The sequence below is a fragment of the Dendrobates tinctorius genome, unplaced genomic scaffold (assembly GCF_039654945.1).
Source record: "Dendrobates tinctorius isolate UK_male_01 unplaced genomic scaffold, ASM3965494v1 ptg000155l, whole genome shotgun sequence".
In the NCBI taxonomy this organism is placed as follows: Eukaryota; Metazoa; Chordata; class Amphibia; order Anura; family Dendrobatidae; genus Dendrobates; species Dendrobates tinctorius.
The window spans coordinates 7871320-7892800 of record NW_027361822.1 but is presented as its reverse complement, the minus strand read 5'-3'; the positions used below and the strand labels follow the sequence as shown (position 1 = coordinate 7892800).

General features: G+C 47.3%; 1 protein-coding gene across 2 annotated transcripts in view; it reads left to right on the top strand.

The window, feature by feature from the left end:
- LOC141050995 (uncharacterized) overlaps nucleotides 1-21481 on the top strand; it is a 33060-nt gene that overhangs the window by 4010 nt on the left and 7569 nt on the right. For both annotated transcript variants that reach the window (XM_073547772.1, XM_073547773.1), the window contains exons 2-5: nucleotides 792-854; nucleotides 938-1035; nucleotides 3201-3341; nucleotides 4000-4090. In XM_073547772.1, the coding sequence (XP_073403873.1) occupies nucleotides 821-854; nucleotides 938-1035; nucleotides 3201-3341; nucleotides 4000-4090 (364 nt within the window). In that variant the 5' untranslated portion in view covers nucleotides 792-820. The remainder of the gene's footprint in view (nucleotides 1-791; nucleotides 855-937; nucleotides 1036-3200; nucleotides 3342-3999; nucleotides 4091-21481) is intronic.

The following is a 21481-nucleotide window of genomic DNA, read 5'->3' as shown; positions in this document are numbered from 1 at the left end:
CGAGAACAGACGTCATCACGGTAATTGTCGCAAAGGATTACTGGGACCGGGAGCGTGGAGAGAGGCGGGAAGGCTGCGCGGGAGGTTGGAAGGTGAGAATAACAATATTTTTTTTTTATTATTATTTTTTACATTTTATCTTTTACTACTGATGCTGCATAGGCGGCCTCAATAGTAAAAAGTTGGTCACACTCGTCAAACACTATGTTTGACGAGTGTGACCAACCTGTCAATCAGTTCTCCAAGCGATGCTACAGATCGCTTGGAAAACGCTAGCAATTCTGCAAGCTAATTACGCTTGCAAAATGCTAGTTTTTCCGCGGCAATTTAAAATGCGATTTTCCTGCGGAATAGAATTCCGGAATTCTCGCGGTAATTTCCGCGAGAGTTCCGCTACGTGTGAACCCAGCCTTAAACTGTAAAGCGCTGTGGAATATATTGGTGCTATATAAATAAAGATTATTCTTATTATTATTATTATTATTATTTTTATTAAGTAGAAGCATCTAATATGGGCAGCATGGTGGCTCAGTGGTTAGCACTGCAGCCCTGGGGTCCTGGGTTCAAATCCCACCAAGGACAACATCTGCAAGGAGTTTGTATGTTCTCCCCGAGTTTGCGTGGGTTTTCTCCGGGTACTCCTGTTTCCTCCCACATTCCAAAGACATAATATAAGGGAATTTAGATTGTAAGCCCCATCGGGGACAATGATGATAATGTGTGCAAACTGTAAAGCGGTGCGGAATATGTTAGTGCTATATAAAAATAAAGATTATTATTATTATTATTAGAAGGGCACAAAGATCTGTACAAGGACGTCATGATGGAGGTTCCCCAGCCCCTCACATCACCAGGTAATAGACAGGACTAAATACACACGGCCTATAATTATCTGTATGCAAAAAATTAATTCAGTCCCTGTATGTGTTTTATTCAGTTCTATCCAGTAAGAAGACAACACCAGAGAGATGTCCCCGTCCTCTTCTTCCACAGGACTGTAACCAAGAATCTCTCAATGTTTCCCCAGATCATCAGGTAGATGAGAGAATTTGTCATGAGATCTCCTGTGAAGGTCTTGTGCTCAGTCTTGTTTTATCCAACGGTATTATATGTTTTATATTTGTGTAATGAGAATGGTGGAGATGGCAGGATTAGAGCTGATCAGGGCCGCCATCAGGGCATGACAGCCCTTACAAGTGTATGGTGCCCCCTACATTTTGTTCAGGCTTCTCTTATTAAATCCTGACGCAGCACCTGCAGGACCCCCCCCCCCCCCCATACATCATGGTCCGATCCAGCGCCGTCTGCTGTGTGCGCACAGGACATGTGATGAGGTCACAGGAGGGGAGGAGTCGGGTCACATGATCAGGGGCCTCGATGTATGCAGGACTCTGCTGTGCTGGTTGTCATGGTGCACTGCTGGGTGAGGTAAAGTTTCTGTGTGGGGTCAGGAGGGGTTTACAGGGTGTGCGGAGCGGAGCCGCGCGTGTACGAGGTGTATGGAGTGGAGCCGCGCATGTACGAGGTGTATGGAGCGGAGCCGCGTGTGTACGAGGTGTACGGAGCGGAGCCGCGCGTGTACGAGGTGTACGGAGCGGAGCCGCGCGTGTACGAGGTGTACGGAGCGGAGCCGCGCGTGTACGAGGTGTACGGAGCGGAGCCGCGCGTGTACGAGGTGTACGGAGCGGAGCCGCGCGTGTACGAGGTGTACGGAGCGGAGCCGCGCGTGTACGAGGTGTATGGAGATGTGTGTGTATTTTGGTATTGGGAGGGCCCCATTTGAAAGTTATTATGTAACGTAGGCGGCAGGTGCTTATGGCCGTGTGAAAGGGATAAGGGAAACCGTGCTTTAGATAGGAGTTCTGCAGCAGCTGCGATATGACTGCGGCTCTCATGCTGGGAGTGCACGGCTTTGTGGGGCAGCGGCTCCGTCCAGCTCAATAAACCTGTCTCCCCCTGAGGGGCTGCAGTGCCATTGTGGGGCGGGGAGCCTTAGGGTAAATCCCTGTGTTGTACCCCACAAGGGCAGACTCCCACTCACCTACCCTATATTCTGTGCTGCAGAGCTGGCTCCTGCCCACTTACCCCACTGTTACAGGTTGCCCTATGAGCATGAGATGTCAACTTCTAGGGGTCTTTCACTTTCCCCAGATGACTCCCAATACAGTAAACAAAGCCCCCCCAGTCCTCTCCCTCCCCTGCTCTAGCTGCAGGGCTCAGACATAGGCTAGGGGTGGGGGTAATATTATCTAGTCTTTTCTTACCTCAGGGATTTTTTGGGGGACACCTTTTGACAGCTCTTATAAAGTCACCTGCTCTATTCTCACAATGTGCAAGGCAGTGGAGAAGTCTGCTTTGGTTTTGACCTTATGCAAACTTGTTCCTCCCCCCCCCCTTCCCCCATAAAAGCTTCACACTTCTCATATGATGGTGTTTTTGCAGTGTAACATTGACTGAGGGCTTTATAGCCCCACTGGTTCTCAGTCCGCTCTGTGCCATTTTTAGGGTCAGGGCTCTTTTGTGGGGTTTTGACAGAACAGATTTGTGATGGTAATGTAACATAAGTGCAGTCCTGGGAACATTAGATACTTATAAATATGCATTGATATTTCTCCAGGAGATGTGTGAGTAAATACAAACGAGTGGGAGATTCCCCGCAAATGCGCATTTTAAAATCCACAGTGTGTCACTTGTATGTGACAAGATCCACACGTGTCACATGGATTTTGTTGAGGAAAGTCCACATAGAATGTGCTGCTCGTGCGCTTACTCTTAGGGCTGACCCTCACTACAGGTCCAGTGCTGAACATTGGAGATTTTCCAGTTTCTGATTAGAGCACAAAGAAATCCCCTATGTCAATGTCATGCAGGTAAATTGATCTGATTGGCAGTTCACTATCAGATCTGTAGCAGTGGGGACATATTAGTCAGGGACATGGCAGCCCCTTTCTCATCTTGTCATCTTTAACCGCTGGGACCTCGGATACAAGTGTCAGTGCTGATCACTGGCGATTTGTTAGCACAGTCCGTGTCTACAGAAGCATGTCTGGTCTGAAGTGCTGATGTCTGCGATCTCTCATGTTTTGGGGTGCACATACACCTTACATAGCTGGCAGCCAAAAGCCCTTTTCTGAGAAGTTGGGGTCCTAAAGCCATGTTTGAATGGAGCATGAGGGATTTTGTGTGACCTTCGCCCATAGGCTGTGCCAGCTCGCCACGTGGTGGGACCGGACTGGGAGCAGAAGACGTTGACCGTGGACGGCAGCGGGACGGCGGACGGCGAGGAGCTGACGGCAGGCACTGGCAGACCAGTCACGAGGTGGTGGCGGCGAGCGAGCAGGGTGAGTAGAATGTCTGTCTGTCTGTCTGTCTGTCTCTCTCTGACTCTCTCCGACGTCTCCGGTGACATGGCGGCGGTGCCCAAAGAGCCATGACGGGAGGGGCAACAGAATCTGGGGGTCTCATGGGGGGCACAATTACATTGACGTAATATGTGACCAACCTAATATAAGGGACTGCCTTTGCCACCTTGCTGGAGTAGGTTAGAGTTAGATGGGCACTGACACAGTATCATCTGGTCATTGTCTGAAGATGGATGCACAATAATGGTTAAAAAAGTTACCAAATATTTAATAGGTTAAAGTAGAGTAGGGCCCTGTCAATAGAGTCTGCCTTGTGGTGGCGGCTTCAAAAATCTTTTGGTCAAAACTAAAGCTGATGGCTATGTATGTGATATCATGTTAATATGTGATTGGTGAGGGCGTGGTGCAGAAGTGAAGTTTTTGCAAGAAAGGGCGGAGGGATTTTGGAAGGTTCGCATATGGTGGAGGAGGAGCTTGGGTGGAGGCGGAACTGGGGGGGTGGAGCCTGGGAAGAGTCTCAAGGGGGACCCCATAAATTTTGCCAGTATGGGGCCCCGAAATTCCTAGTGGCAGCCCTGGAGCTGATCATAGATGTGACTTCTCTATCTGTCTGTGACTTTTACAATATTTTTTTCAGGGTAAAGATCTGCCCCATATTAATACTGCAGAGACATATGTGAGGGGTGATGAGCGGTGTAAAGAGGAGATTCCTCCAGGTAACAGCACAGGTGAGTAGCGACTAGAGATGAACGAACTTGTTAGAAAAAGTTTGCAAATCTCAAATTTGGCACAAGCGTAGCACATTCGGATTCCCCAAGTATTTTTCCTCAAAGTCGTCAAAATTCCATCAAAGATCAGTAAAAGATCGCGTTTGCACTAATGCTTTTGCTTTCAGTTTGTCTAGGATAGTGGTGCTGTATGATGAGTGGGGGGACGTGTTTTATGAGGGGAGAGGGTGTACCTAGGTCAGAGGAGTGGCAGAGTGCAATTTCTTTAAAATCTCTCTTTAATGACTTAATGTGTGTACATTCCAGCAGCCAGTCAGGGTGCAGAAACCATCCACAACATCATGACACAAGGTCTTCTGTGATTGGCTGCCGAAGTCAACGTCCCTGTACATATAAAAAGTGGACCTCTTGTTTTGCTGGCATCATTTTCTCAGTGTAACAGCTCAGAGAGGCTGATCCTGCTGCTGAAAGTGAACTTGTCAGCTAGATAGGATCCTGTCCTGTGTAAAATTAATCATCCAGTATTTAACTAGATTGTGCTAAAACTGTGTTTCAGTCAGTAGGCCCAATTTGCTAATCCAAATCATTTGGGCAAAATCTGTTGCAGTGAGGAATTGGGAGGCCCTATTTGCTCATCAAAATCATTAGGCCTAATATTGGGGTTCAGCCAAGAGACCCTATTAGCTATTCCAAATCGTCTGTGATAAAATTGTGCTTTCCAGTGAGGAATTGGGAGGCCCCATTTGCTCATCAAAATCATTAGGTATAAGAGTGTTGTTCATGCACACGATCTAAGAAAATGTAAAGTGATTGTTCACTTAGTGACAAGTGACAGGTGTGGGCCTAAGGCTGTGAAATACTGGAGAAGGTTACATACAACATGAGTGGGGAAAAAAGCAAGGTTGCAATGGAAGGGAACTAGGCTTTGTGTTCGACGTGTACGTGGGTTAGGTGTTAATGAAAACTCAACTGAACAAACACTGTGGTGGGAGTGGTCACAACACATCAGCTAACCCAGCAGCAATGCAATTACGCCAGCAGGGGAAAAAATTGACATTAACCCCCGATGACCTGAAAGGAAGAAAGTTTTAATATGAAAAGCCAGACTGCCACAGATCCAAAAATGGATCGTGACATGAGGTATCGCTATAATTGTACTGACTCGAAGAGTAAAGCTGCCTTATCAATCAAATACCAAAAACCAATTCCTGAATTGCTAGTTTTCATTCATTCGGTTTCAAGGTCCTCACCACACCTCTAGAAAAGTTCTTTGAGGGATGCAGTTTCCAAAATGGGGGTCACTTTTAGGGATTTTCCACTGTTCAGTCAAATTAGGGGTTCTGCAAACACGACATGACATTCGCCATCTATTCCAGCCAATTTTGCATTCCAATAATCAAATGGTGCTCCTTTACTCCTTACCCTTCCAAGCCCTACTGTGCCCTCAAACAGTACCAGTATGTGGTAACCGGGTACACCCCAGAATATTTGGATTTGGTTGGGTTTTTAAAATTGTCCCATGTTGTTCAATAAACTTTTGCATACTATAAAATATTGAGTATGCACATCTTTATTTGTTGTCTTTCTCTCCCCATTTTCACTTGCGTTGTGGAACATGTGCGCAAGAAAGTAAGAGAGTCATATCAGTTTTTGATCAGAATCACAAATCAAAGCTAGATGTGTATTTCCTGAAGGAAGTACAGATAGTGCTTTGAAATGGTGCCCGGGCTGCCCCTTTAACCCCTTCACGACCAATGACGCCACATAGGCGTCATGAAAGTCGGTACAAATCCGACCAGTGACGCCTATGTGGCGTCATGAGAAGATCGCGCTCCTGCGGGTCGGGTGACCGGGTTCAATCAAAGGTCACCCGACCCGCCGTTGCAGAGGGACCTAGACTTCACCCCAGGGGGGGTGGCTTCGCCCCCCCAGGGATACGATCGCACCTAGTGACCTTTTAGTCACCCTCCTCAGATCTGATTGGAGCTAGCGTCCATGTGACGCTAGCCCTCCAATCAGATGTGGAGGGGCGGAGTATAATGATGGCTGCTTCCTTCCTCAGCTTCATCCCGTCTGTGGAAGCTGAGGAAGGACGTGACCGACCGCTGCTCTGCCCCGTGATCGCCGCCGCTGCCTGCCGCCGCCGCTTCCTGCCGCCGCCGCTGACGCCGATCCAAGTATATACCGGCTCTCCCCCACCGCCTGATTCCATCCCCCTAACCTCCGATCACCACCCCCTGCACTCCTGATTAACCCCTGCACCTCTGATCAGCCCCTGCACCACTGATAGTCTCACCTCTGCTGCCAGCTCCTCAGCCCCTTTCTCCTGTGCCTGACCGCCCCCCCTCCCGTGATCACCCCCTCCCGTGATCACCCCTCAGCCCCCTGATTAACCCCTGCCTGATTAACCCCTGCCTGCCTGATCAACCCTTGCTGCTGTTGCATATCCACCTCCATCTCCTCAGCCCCCTTCTGACCCCCACGCCTGTCAGCCCCTTTCTGCCCCGGTGATCATCCCTCAGCCCCAGTGATCACCCCTGATCACCCCCTGCCCTCCTGATCACCCCCCTGCTGCTGCATATCCAGATCTATCTCCTCAGCCCCCTCCTGCTCCCTTGCACCTGACAGGCCCCTCCTGCCCCCTGTGATCACCTCCTGCCCCCTGTGATCACCTCCTGCCCCCTGTGATCACCTGCCCCCTGTGATCACCCACTGCCCCCCTGATCAACCCCTGCTGCTTCATAGCCACCTCCATATCCTCAGCCCCTTTCTGCTCCCTCGCTCCTGACAGCCCTTTCTGTCCCCCCTGATCAACCCCTGCTGCTGCATATCCACCTCCATCTACTCAGCCCTGTTCTGCCCCCGTTGATCATCCCCCCTGCTGCTGCATCTCCTCTGCCCCCCGCGCGCCTGACAGCTCCCTCCTGTCCCCCACACGCCTGACAGCTCCCTCCTGACAGCCACCTCCTGAAGTAAAGTTTCACCAAACACTCGCACATACACACGCACACTATAATAAAGCTTTTTTACACACGCACACACCACACGCACAATGTCCCAGTCATCCCATTCCCAAAGGGTCTACTCAGTTGAGGAGGCATATGAAATTATTGCCTCTGATAGTGAGAGAGAGGACCCCACCTTTCTCTATTCCTCCCACTCTTCCTCTTCCAGCGACATATACTCACCACCACCGAGATGTCGCAGGACGAGAAATCGTCCAGGGCCCAGGGAGGAAGAGTCGGAGGCCTTGGAGGAAGAGTCGGGTACCTTGGAGGAAGTCCCACAGCCAAATGTGAGTTTCCCCCAACCTAGTGCTAGTCACGCCCAACCTAGCACTAGTTCTCCCTCCTGGACCCCCGTCCCAGAAAACTTTGCTCCACGGATTCCTGATTTCGTTCCCCAACCAGGAATCCAGTTTGAGACTGCCAACTTCAGGGAAATAGACTTTTTCAAAGTCTTTTTCTCGGAGTCAATCGTCAGTCTCATGGTGGAGCAAACAAACTTGTACGCCCAACAATTTTTGGCCCAACACCCAATTTCTTCATTCTCTACTTGGAGTCCCGTGGACTCTGTAGAAATGATTAAATATTGGGGACTGGTTCTTCACATGGGGGTTGTGAAGAAACCAGAAATTCGCCAATACTGGAGTACCGATATTTTATATCAAACTCCAGTATTTGGCATGGTTATGAGTCGCAGACGTTTTGAGGCGATTCATAAATTTCTTCATTTCAGGGACAACACTGAAAGCCTTCCCCGCGATGACCCGAATTTTGATAGACTGTTCAAAATTCGGCCAGTCATCGAACACTTCAGCAACAAGTTTGCTGAAGTGTACATTCCCGAAAGGGAAATTTGTGTGGATGAATCCCTCGTCCACTACAAAGGGAGGCTTCATTTCCGTCAGTACCTGCCCAGCAAAAGGGCGAGGTACGGGATAAAACTCTACAAGCTGTGTGAGAGTACCTCAGGGTACACTCACAGCTTTAGAGTTTACCAAGGAAAGGACCTCAAGATCCAGCCCCCAGAATGTCCACCTGCTCTGGGGGTGAGTGGGAAAATAGTGTGGGATTTGGTCCACCCAATGCTTGATAAAGGTTACCATCTGTACGTTGATAACTTTTATACAAGCATCACACTATTTCAATCCCTCTCTGCCAGAGCTACCGTCGCTTGCGGTACCGTGCGCAGAAACCAGAGGGGTCTCCCTTTGCCGCTAATTGAGCAGCCTCTCCCAAAGGGTGAGAGCCGAGCCCAATGTAGCGGCAACATGCTTGTTGTCAAGTGCAAAGACAAAAGAGAAGTCTTTATCTTGACCACAATCCATGGCGCCGGCACCACGGCCACCACCGTTCGAGGTACTCCAGCACCAGTCCACAAACCGGACTGTGTCCTGGCGTACAACCATCACATGGGGGGAGTTGATCTTTCTGATCAAGTCCTCCAGCCCTATAGTGCCATGCGGAAGGCGACGGTGTGGTACAAAAAACTGGCTGTGCACATCGTACAAATGGCACTGTATAACGCATGCGTGCTATCACGATGTGCAGGCCAGAACCACACCTTCCTTGTCTTCCAGGAGGCGGTGATAAAGGCCATGATTTTTGGAGACGAGGACGGAGCGCGGCCCAGCACCCCTGGAACTCAAGTTTCCCGCATGATACCAGGGCAACATTTTCCCCGTGAGGAGAGAAAAAAAAAAAGGTGCCGGGTGTGCTATAAAAGGGGGACAAGAAGGGAAACTCGCTTCCAATGCGAAACGTGTCCCGACAAACCTGGACTGTGTTTGAATGAATGTTTCAAAATTCATCACACGTCCGTGGACTAAACACATCCACAACAGAACTCACCCACACCAGCCTGACATACACAACACCACACACACCAACCTGACGTACACTACACCACACCATGCAGACCAACCTGACATACACTACACCACGCGCATCAACCTGATGTAATGTGTCAGGTTGGTGTGTGTGGCGTAGTGTACGGCAGGATGGTATGTGTGTGGTGTAGTGTACGCCAAGTTGGTGTATACTACACCACACACACCAACCTGACGTACACTACACCACACCATGCACACCAACCTGACATACACTACACCACGCACATCAACCTGACGTAGTACGTCAGGTTGGTGTGTGTGGCGTAGTGTACGTCAGGTTGGTGTGTGTGCTGTAGTGTACGCCAGGTTGGTGTATGTTTGGTGTATACTATACCACACACACCAACCTGACGTACACTACACCACACCATGCAGACCAACCTGACATACACTACACCACGCACATCAACCTGACTTAATGTGTCAGGTTGGTGTGTGTGGCGTAGTGTACGTCAGGTTGGTGTGTGTGCTGTAGTGTACGCCAGGTTGGTGTATGTTTGGTGTATACTATACCACACACGCCAACCTGACGTACACTACACCACACCATGCAGACCAACCTGACATACACTACACCACGCACATCAACCTGACTTAATGTGTCAGGTTGGTGTGTGTGGCGTAGTGTACGTCAGGTTGGTGTGTGTGCTGTAGTGTACGCCAGGTTGGTGTGTGTTTGGTGTATATTATGCCACACACACCAACCTGATGTACACTACACCACACCATGCAGACCAACCTGACATACACTACACCACGCACATCAACCTGACGTAATGTGTCAGGTTGGTGTGTGTGGCGTAGTGTACGTCAGGTTGGTGTGCGTGCTGTAGTGTACGCCAGGTTGGTGTGTGTTTGGTGTATATTATACCACACACACCAACCTGACGTACACTACACCACACCATGCAGACCAACCTGACATACACAACACCACGCACATCAACCTGACGTAATGTGTCAGGTTGGTGTGTGTGGCGTAGTGTACGTCAGGTTGGTGTGTGTGCTGTAGTGTACGCCAGGTTGGTGTGTGTTTGGTGTATATTATACCACACACACCAACCTGACGTACACTACACCACACCATGCACACAAACCTGACATACACTACACCACGCACATCAACCTGACATAGTGTGTCAAGTTGGTATGTGTGGCGTAGTGTGTCAGGTTGGTGTGTGTGACATAGTGTACATCAGTTTGGGGGGTGTGTGGTGTATACTACACCACACACACCAACCTGACGTACACTGCATACTTTCCATAAGCGACATGGTGTCCGCTAATGATTGGAGCTAATTTTCTATTAAAAAAGTCAAATGGCTCTCCTACCCTTCCGGGCCCTGCCGTGCGTCCAAACAGTGGTTTATGACCACATATGAGGTATTGTTGTGCTCAGGAGAAATTGCCCAACTAATTTTAGGATCCATTTTATTCTGTTGCCCATGTGAAAATGAAAAAATTGAGGCTAAAACAAAATTTTTGTGAAAAAAAAGTGCTTTTTCTTTTTTATGGATCAATTTGTGAAGCACCTGTGGGTTCAAAGTGCGCACTATGCATCTAGATAAGTTCCTTGGGGGGTCTAGTTTCCAAAATGGGGTCACTTGTGGGGGAGCTCCAATGTTTAGGCACACAGGGGCTCTCCAAATGCGACATGGCAACCGCTAAGAATTGGAGCTAATTTTCCATTCAAAAAGTCAAATGGCGCTCCTACCCTTCCGGGCCCTGCCGTGCGTCCAAACAGTGGTTTATGACCACATATGAGGTATTGTTGTGCTCAGGAGAAATTGCCCAACTAATTTTAGGATCCATTTTATCCTGTTGCCCATGTGAAAATGAAAAAATTGAGGCTAAAACAAAATTTTTGTGAAAAAAAAGTGCTTTTCCTTTTTTACGGATCAATTTGTGAAGCACCTGTGGGTTCAAAGTGCGCACTATGCATCTAGATAAGTTCCTTGGGGGGTCTAGTTTCCAAAATGGGGTCACTTGTGGGGGAGCTCCAATGTTTAGGCACACAGGGGCTCTCCAAATGCGACATGGCAACCACTAAGAATTGGAGCTAATTTTCCATTCAAAAAGTCAAATGGCGCTCCTACCCTTCCGGGCCCTGCCGTGCGTCCAAACAGTGGTTTATGACCACATATGAGGTATTGGTGTGCTCAGGAGAAATTGCCCAACAAATTTTAGGATCCATTTTATCCTGTTGCCCATGTGAAAATGAAAAAATTGAGGCTAAAACAAAATTTTTGTGAAAAAAAAAGTACTTTTTCTTTTTTACGGATCAATTTGTGAAGCACCTGGGGGTTCAAGGTGCTCACTATGCATCTAGATAAGTTCCTTAGGGGGTCTAGTTTCCAAAATGGGGTCACTTGTGGGGGAGCTCCAATGTTTAGGCACACAGGGGCTCTCCAAATGCGACATGGCAACCACTAAGAATTGGAGCTAATTTTCCATTCAAAAAGTCAAATGGCGCTCCTACCCTTCCGGGCCCTGCCGTGCGTCCAAACAGTGGTTTATGACCACATATGAGGTATTGTTGTGCTCAGGAGAAATTGCCCAACTAATTTTAGGATCCATTTTATCCTGTTGCCCATGTGAAAATGAAAAAATTGAGGCTAAAACAAAATTTTTGTGAAAAAAAAGTGCTTTTTCTTTTTTACGGATCAATTTGTGAAGCACCTGTGGGTTCAAAGTGCGCACTATGCATCTAGATAAGTTCCTTGGGGGGTCTAGTTTCCAATATGGGGTCACTTGTGGGGGAGATCCAATGTTTAGGCACACAGGGGCTCTCCAAATGCGACATGGCAACCACTAACAATTGGAGCTAATTTACCATTCAAAAAGTCAAATGGCGCTCCTACCCTTCCGGGCCCTGCCGTGCGTCCAAACAGTGGTTTATGACCACATATTAGGTATTGGTGTGCTCAGGAGAAATTGCCCAACTAATTTTAGGATCCATTTTATCCTGTTGCCCATGTGAAAATGAAAAAATTGAGGCTAAAACAAAATTTTTGTGAAAAAAAAGTGCTTTTTCTTTTTTACGGATCAATTTGTGAAGCACCTGTGGGTTCAAAGTGCGCACTATGCATCTAGATAAGTTCCTTGGGGGGTCTAGTTTCCAAAATGGGGTCACTTGTGGGGGAGATCCAATGTTTAGGCACACAGGGGCTCTCCAAATGCGACATGGCAACCACTAACAATTGGAGCTAATTTACCATTCAAAAAGTCAAATGGCGCTCCTACCCTTCCGGGCACTTCCGTGCGTCCAAACAGTGGTTTATGACCACATATGAGGTATTGGTGTGCTCAGGAGAAATTGCCCAACAAATTTTAGGATCCATTTTATCCTGTTGCCCATGTGAAAATGAAAAAATTGAGGCTAAAACAAAATTTTTGTGAAAAAAAAAGAACTTTTTCTTTTTTACGGATCAATTTGTGAAGCACCTGGGGGTTCAAGGTGCTCACTATGCATCTAGATAAGTTCCTTGGGGGGTCTAGTTTCCAAAATGGGGTCACTTGTGGGGGAGCTCCAATGTTTAGGCACACAGGGACTCTCCAAATGCGACATGGCAACCGCTAAATATTGAAGCATATTTTCCATTCAAAAAGTCAAATGGCGCTATTTCCTTTCTGAGCCCTGCCGTGCGCCGACACAGTGGTTTATGACCACATGTGAGATATCGGTGTACTCAGGAGAAATTGCTCAACAAATTTTAGCATCCATTTTATCCTGTTGCCCATGTGAAAATGAATAAATTGATGCTAAAAGAAAATTTTTGTTGGAAAAATTAAAATGTCCATTTTTTCCTTCCACATTGCTTTAGTTCCTGTGAAGCACCTGAAGGGTTAATAATCTTCTTGAATGTAGTTTTGAGTAACTTGAGGGGTGCAGTTTTTAGAATGGTGTTACTTTTGGGTATTTTCTGCCATATAGACCCCTCAAAGTGACTTCAAATGTGAGGTGGTCCATAAAAAAATGTTTTTTTAAATTTTGTTGTAAACATGAGAAATCGCTGGTCAAATTTTAACCCTTATAACTTCCTAACAAAAAAAATTTTGTTTCCAAAATTGTGCTCATGTAAAGTAGACATGTGGGAAATGTTATTTAGTAACTATTTTGTGTCATATAACTCTGTGGCTTAACAGAATAAAAATTCAAAATTTGAAAATTGCAAAATTTTCTAAATTTTTGCCAAATTTCTGATTTTTTCACAAATAAACGCAAAAATTATCGATCTAAATTTACCACTAACATGAAGCCCAATATGTCACGAAAAAACAATCTCAGAATCGCTAGGATGCGTTGAAGCGTTCCTGAGTTATTACCTCATAAAGGGACACTGGTCAGAATTGCAAAAAATGGCCTGGTCATTAAGGTCAAAATAGGCTTGGTCATGAAGGGGTTAAGAGAGACTTGCCTGCTGCCCCTGCAAGACTTTCAACTCAGGATCCGTTTTAACTGTGGGTGCCTCTCAGGGGTCACTTTTGCCTCTGGGGCCCCTCAGGGTCTGATTTGGTGGGCGGGGCCCCTCTGGGTCCGATTTGGTGGGCGGGGCCCCTCTGGGTCCGATTTGGTGGGCGGGCCCCTCTGGGTCCGATTTGGTGGGCGGGGCCCCTCTGGGTCCGATTTGGTGGGCGGGGCCCCTCTGGGTCCGATTTGGTGGGCGGGGCCCCTCTGGGTCCGATTTGGTGGGCGGGGCCCCTCTGGGTCCGATTTGGTGGGCGGGGCCCCTCTGGGTCCGATTTGGTGGGCGGGGCTCCTCTGGGTCCGATTTGGTGGGCGGGGCCCCTCTGGGTCCGATTTGTAGGCCAGGGTGGCTCAGCCTCCGATTTGTAGGCCAGGGTCGATCAGCCTCCGATTTGGAACCTGGGGTCACTCAGCTTTTGATTTGGCGCGCCGGCCCTTTAAGACTCATTTTGGTGCGCCGGCCCTTTAAGAATCACTTTGGCGCGTCGGCCCTTTAAGAGCCAGTTTGGCGCACTGGGCTTCTAAATCCACTTTGGCGCACATTCTCTCTCAGGGGCATGCGTCATGTGATGAAGCTAGTTTGCATTTGTGCTGTGGGTTTCGCTTTAAGAGCTGATATTATCTGTCAGAAACTCTGTCCTGGAGGGGTCATGAAAAGTTCGTAGGCGTTGGCATAGTAACTGGGTGTGCCTGCGCATATCAATGAGCTTAACTGCCATTTGAATCACCTCAGGGCATGTTTTCCCTGTGGCAACATTTTCCCATTGAAATGCATTGAGGAAAATGTTTTTTCAAACGCAAATTGCGCAAAAACTACATATCCGATCAACACGAAAAATACTTAACACACCACTCGTGGACGCTGGCTTCGAAACGACACCTCAACGGAGTCTGTGCGTGTAGCGGTTCGGGCCGCATTATTTGCAGAAATCAACTGAATAATAATAACTAGATGTGTATTTCCTGAAGGAAGTACAGATAGTGGTTTGACATGGTGCCCGGGCTGCCCCTTTAAGAGAGACTTGCCTGCTGACCCTGCAAGACTTTCAACTCAGGATCCGTTTTAAGTGTGGGTGCCTCTCAGGGTCTGATTTGGTGGGTGGGGCCCCTCAAGATCCGATTCTGTGGCCTGGGCTCCTCAGGGTTTGAATTGGTGGCTGGGATCCCTCAGGGTCCGATTTTGTGGGTGGGGCCCCTCAGGGTCCGATTTTGTGGGTGGGGCCCCTCAGGGTCCAATTTTGTGGGCGGGGCCCCTCAGGGTCTGATTTTGTGGTTGAGGCCCCTCAGGGTCTGATTTTGTGGGCGGGGCCCCTCGGGGTCTGATTTTGTGGGCGGGGCCCCACGGGGTCTGATTTTGTGGGCGTGGCCCCTCAGGGTCCGATTTTGTGGGCGTGGCCCCTCAGGGTCCGATTTTGTGGGCGTGGCCCCTCATGGTCCGATTTCGTGGGCGTGGCCCCTCAGGGTCCGATTTCGTGGGCGGGGCCCCATCTGGCTCCGATTTCGTGGGCGGGGCCCCATCTGGCTCCGATTTGGTGGGCGGGGCCCCATCTGGCTCCGATTTGGTGGGCGGGGCTCCTCTAGGTCCGATTTGGTGGGCGGGGCCCCTCTGGGTCCGATTTGTAGGCCAGGGTGGCTCAGCCTCCGATTTGTAGGCCAGGGTCGATCAGCCTCCGATTTGGAGCCTGGGGTCACTCAGCTTTTGATTTGGCGCGCCGGCCCTTTAAGACTCATTTTGGTGCGCCGGCCCTTTAAGAATCACTTTGGCGCGTCGGCCCTTTAAGAGCCAGTTTGGCGCACTGGGCTTCTAAATCCACTTTGGCGCACATTCTCTCTCAGGGGCATGCGTCATGTGATGAAGCTAGTTTGCATTTTTGCTGTGGTTTTCGCTTTAAGAGCTGATATTATCTGTCAGAAACTCTGTCCTGGAGGGGTCATGAAAAGTTCGTAGGCGTTGGCATAGTAACTGGGTGTGCCTGCGCATATCAATGAGCTTAACTGCCATTTGAATCACCTCAGGGCATGTTTTCCCTGTGGCAACATTTTCCCATTGAAATGCATTGAGGAAAATGTTTTTTCAAACGCAAATTGCGCAAAAACTACATATCCGATCAACACGAAAAATACTTAACACACCACTCGTGGACGCTGGCTTCGAAACGACACCTCAACGGAGTCTGTGCGTGTAGCGGTTCGGGCCGCATTATTTGCAGAAATCAACTGAATAATAATAACTAGATGTGTATTTCCTGAAGGAAGTACAGATAGTGGTTTGAAATGGTGCCCGGGCTGCCCCTTTAAGAGAGACTTGCCTGCTGCCCCTGCAAGACTTTCAACTCAGGATCCGTTTTAAGTGTGGGTGCCTCTCAGGGTCTGATTTGGTGGGTGGGGCCCCTCAAGATCCGATTCTGTGGCCTGGGCTCCTCAGGGTTTGAATTGGTGGCTGGGATCCCTCAGGGTCCGATTTTGTGGGTGGGGCCCCTCAGGGTCCGATGTTGTGGGTGGGGCCCCTCAGGGTCCAATTTTGTGGGCGGGGCCCCTCAGACTCCGATTTTGTGGGCGAGGCCTCTCAGGGTCTGATTTTGAGGGTGGGGCCCCTCAGGGTCCGATTTTGTGGGCGTGGCCCCTCGGGGTCCGATTTTGTGGGCGTGGCCCCTCGGGGTCCGATTTTGTGGGCGTGGCCCCTCGGGGTCCGATTTTGTGGGCGTGGCCCCTCAGGGTCCGATTTTGTTGGTGGGGCTCCTCGGTCCGATTTGGTGAGCGGGGCCCCTCTGGCTCTGATTTGGTGGGCGGGGCCCCTCTGGCTCTGATTTGGTGGGCGGGGCCCCATCTGGCTCCGATTTGGTGGGCGGGGCCCCATCTGACTCCGATTTGGTGGGCGGGGCCCCTCTGGGTCCGATTTGGTGGGTGGGGCCCCTCTGGGTCCGATTTGGTGGCCGGGGCCCCTCTGGGTCCGATTTGGTGGGCGGGGCCCCTCAGGGTCCGATTTGGTGGGCGGGGCCCCTCAGGGGTCCGTTTTGGTGGGCGGGGCCCCTCAGGGTCCGTTTTGGTGGGCGAGGCCCCTCAGGGTCCGTTTTGGTGGGTTGGGCCCCTCAGGGTCCGTTTTGGTGGGCGGGGCCACTCTGGGTCCGATTTTGGAGGGCAGGGTCGATCAGCCTCCGATTTGGAGCCTGGGGTCACTCAGCTTTCGATTTGGCGCGCCGGCCCTTTAAGAATCACTTTGGCGCGTCGGCCCTTTAAGAGCCAGTTTGGCGCACTGAGCTTCTAAATCCACTTTGGCGCACATTCTCAGGGGCATGCGCCATGTGATGAAGCTAGATTTGCATTTGTGCTGTGGGTTTCACTTTAAGAGCTGATATTATCTGCCAGAATCTCTGTCCTGGAGGGGTCATGAAAAGTTCGTAGGCGTTGGCATAGTAACTGGGTGTGCCTGCGCATATCAATGAGCTTAAATGCCATTTGAATCGCCTCAGGGCACGTTTTCCCTGTAGCAACATTTTCCCATTGAAATGCATTGAGGAAAATGTTTTTTCAAACGCAAATTGCGCAAAAACTACAAATCCGATCGACACGAAAAATACTTAGCACACCACTTGTGGACGCTGGCTTCGAAACGACACCTCAACGGAGTCTGTGCGTGTAGCGGTTCGGGCCGCATTAATTGCGGAAATCAAGTGAATAATAAGTTAGCAGCGTTCGGATTACAATATAGTGCTTTCTTCAAAGCACTATAATTACACATTCAAGTCTGAGTTAGTGAAAATCACAGATGGCAACAGGGTTCAGTTCATGTGATGTCCGCGAGTTGCAAATGTTAGGAGAAGCTTTGCCATTTCTTTTTCCATAATTAAAATCTCTGCTGAAACCCTGATTGTAAAAACTGAAACTTTAACCAAACACTGAGGAAACTGAGATGAAAAACACTGATGACAACTGAACATTTATGCATATGTGAAAAATCACCGATGTCTGAATGAGGCTTATTGAGTCCATTGATTACGTTATGATTAGTGATGAGCGAACACTTCAAGGTTCCGTTCTGTTTGGTTCCATGAACATCCCAATGTTCGATGAACATGTTCAGCCAACAGTTCGTTGAACATACCTGAACCCCATTGTATTCAATGGGAGGAAAAACCAAACGCATAGACAACACCTTAAGGGGGCAAAAAAAGCTTCCCAAACAGCTTAAATTTTAGGGGCAGACATCAGGAAAAGTGGCATCAATTGACCCCTAATACAAATAGTATAATTACGCAGCATGGGACAGGACCTGGGACAGAGCCTGGACCAGTATTTCTAGCTGAAACATTGATCAGTTACAGGTGGATGAGTGACAGGTGGATGTCTATTTACTCTAGAAAAGAGAAGACTTAGGGGAGACCTAATATATATGTACAAGTATATCAGAGGGCAATACAGAGATCTCTCCAATGAACTGTTTGTACCAAGGACTGTGACAAGAACAAGGGGGCATTCTCTTTGTTTGGAGGAAAGACAATTTCTGAACCAGCATAGAAGAGGGTTCTTCACGGTAAGAGCAGTGAGGCTCTGGAATTCTCTTCCTGAGGAAGTGGTGATGGCCAACTCACTGAATGAATTTAAGAAAGGAATGGATGCTTTTCTTGTGAGTAACAGTATAGAAGGTTACGAATAAAATAATATTATAGGTAGATGGTTGACCCAGCTTAGGGGAAGGATCTTTTTCCCTATGGAGAAAATTGGCGTCTACTCTGTGGGTTTTTTGCCTTCCCCAGGATCAACAATGCAGAACAGCTGCACTAAAAATAGGCTAAACTAGATGGACATAAAGTCTTCCTTCAGCCTTCAAAACTATGTTACTATGAGAGGTCTGCCAAATTCAGGCAACACACATGAAGGAGACCCAAGTAGTAGTTGTCCTCCATAGTCAGCGCGTGCAACTGCGGGCAAAGCCGAAAAGCATTACTGCGCATGCGCCGGTGAGCTGTGTCCCTGAAATATTTTGCTGTGTTCGGGGCATAGTTCACCGGCGCATGCGCAGTAATGCTTTTCGGCTTTGCCCGCAGTTGGGCAAAGCATACTGCGCGAGGCAAGATTGCATTGCGCACGCGCTGACTATGGAGGACAATTGCTCAAATTCCCGAAAATATTGCGGACGGCGGTCAAGGATGGGGTGGAGGAAAGGAGACGAAACACCCCCATCAGACCGGACACAAGGCATTTAAATAGCCCACCAAATTTAGGTGACAGATTCTCTTTAAACACCTCAGTTGAAGTTCTACTACATTTACAAAAGAATGTCCTCTTGATTGGCGTCAGGTTATGGGTAGGACGTGTTGCAGCTTTTCAGCTGTTCTCATTACCCAAATTATTATACTTGTTTCACACTGTTCCTGTCTCCCTCCCAAGAACTTTTTTCCACTAGGTCCACAGACTCTTAAACACTTTTGTGTGGACGAACAAAAGACCTCACTTATGTAACCACCTTATGAAAAGACTTAAGAAATATGGGGGGCTCAACCTCTCTAATATTCATGATTACTATCTAGCTACCCAACTAGATCAAGTTATAGCATTGTGGAATGGAAATAAAACTTGTAATTGGGCTCAAATTGAATTACAATGTGCGTCTAAAAATCTAAAAGCTCTATTTAGTGCATCTTTAACTGCTCCAACTAATAAGATAGATGCTCTTCCTCTAACGGTTTCTTTCATCTCCAGTTGGAAAGCATTCCATAGAAAAGGTTCTTACTCCTCAGACTTTATGTCCATAACTCGATTGGAAACCTTAGATCTCTTAATACCAGATTTTCATATTAAAGATGAGGCATTGTACTAGTGAAAGATTTGTATGAAGGTCCTAACCTCCTCTTTTGCTTCCTTACATTATGATTTCAAAACTTCCAATAAAAGTTCTATAAATATCTCCAAATTTGCCACGCATTACAACATTTTCCAACCTCAGAGGTAATGGTTAACTCAGGATTAATATTGACTCCTTCAAATATTTCATCCAATAAAGGGGCCTTTTATCATGAGTCCTATATGAAACCAGTTTTAAGATGGTATTACACCCCAATCAGGCTTCACACTCTCTTTCCCTCCTCTACTCAACTCTGTTGGCGTAATTGTGGCCAAAAAGCTTCCTTAACCCCTTAACCCCCAAGGGTGGTTTGCACGTTAATGACCGGGCCAATTATTGCAATTCTGACCACTGTCCATTTTTGAGATAATAACTCTGGAATGCTTCCATGGATCCTGGTGATTCTGACATTGTTTTCTCGTGACATATTGTACTTCATGTTAGTGGTAAAAATTTCTTTGCTATGACTTGCATTTATTTGTGAAAAAAATGGAAATTTGTTGAAAATTTTGAAATTTTCCAACTTTTAATTTTCATGATTTTAAATCACAGAGATATGGCACACAAAATACTTTAATAAGTAACATTTCTCACATGTTTACTTTACATCGGCAAAATTTTGGAACCAAATTTTTTTTTGTTAGGAAATTATAAGGGTTAAAAGTTGTCCAGTGATTTCTCATTTTTACAACACCATTTTTTTTTAGGGACCACATCACATTTGAAGTCACCTTGAAGGCTTTATATGATAGAAGATACCCAAAAGTGACACCATTGTAAAAACTTCACCCCTCAAGGTGCTCAAAACCTCATTCAAGAAGTTTATTAACCCTTCAGGTGCTTCACAGGAATTTTTTGAATGTTTAAAAAAATGAACATTTAACTTTTTTTTCACAAAAAAATTACTTTAGGTCCATTTTTTTAATTTTAGCAAGGGTAACAGCAGAAATTGGACTGCAGAAGTTATTGTGCAATTTGTCCTGAGTACGCTGATACCCCATATGTGGAGGTAAATCACTGATTGAACGCATGGTTTAGCTCAAAAGGGAATGAGCGTCGTTTGACTTTTTCAATGCAAAATTGCCTGGAATTGAGATCAGACGCCATGTCGCTTTTGGAGAGCCCCTGATGTGCCTATACAGTGGAAAACCCCCACAAGTGACACCATTTTGGAAACTAGACACCCTAAGGAACTTATCTAGATGTGTGGTGAGCACTTTGAACCCCCAAGTGCTTCACAGAAGTTTAAAATGCCCGGGTGTGAAAATAAAAAAAAAATCATATTTTTTCCACAAACATAATCTTTTAGTCCCCAAACTTTTATTTTCCCAAGGGTAACAGGAGAAATTGGACCCCAAAAGTTGTTGTCCAATTTGTCCTGAGTATGCTGATACCCCATATGTGGGGGTAAACCACTGTTTGGGCGCATGGCCGAGCTTGGAAGGGAAGGAGCACCGTTTGACTTTTTCAACGCAGAATTGGCTGGAATTGAGATCAGACCATGTCGCGTTTGGAGAGCACCTTATGTGCCTAACAGTGGAAACCCCCCAATTCTAACTCCAACCCTAAACCCAACACACCCCTAACCCTAATCTCAGCCCTAACCCTATCCCTAGCCCTGGCCCTAATGGGAAAATGGAAATAATGCATTTTTTAATTTTATTATTTTTCCCTAACTAAGGGGGTGATAAAGGAGGGTTTGATTTAGTATTTATGGCTGGTTTTATATTTGGCAGCTGTCACACGCTAAAAGACGCTTTTTATTGCAAAAATTATTTTTTGCATCACCACATTTTGAGAGCTATAATTTTTCCAGATTTTGACCCACAGAGTCATGTGAGGTGGTATTTTTTGTGTGATGAGTTGACATTTTTATTGGTACCATTTTCGGGCACGTGACATTTTTTGATTGCTTTTTTTTTCTGATTTTTGGTATGCAGAATGATCAAAAACCAGCAATTCGTGAATTTATTTTTTGGAGAGTGTTTACACTGTTCCACGTCTGATAAAATCGATAAAGCAGTTTTATTCTTTGGGTTAGTACGATGACAGCGATACCTCATTTATATCATTTTTTTATGTTTTGGTGCTTTTATACAATAAAAACCATTTTATATAAAAACAATTATTTTACATCGCTTTATTTTTCAACCTATAACCTTATTTTTTCGCTGATGACTCTGTATG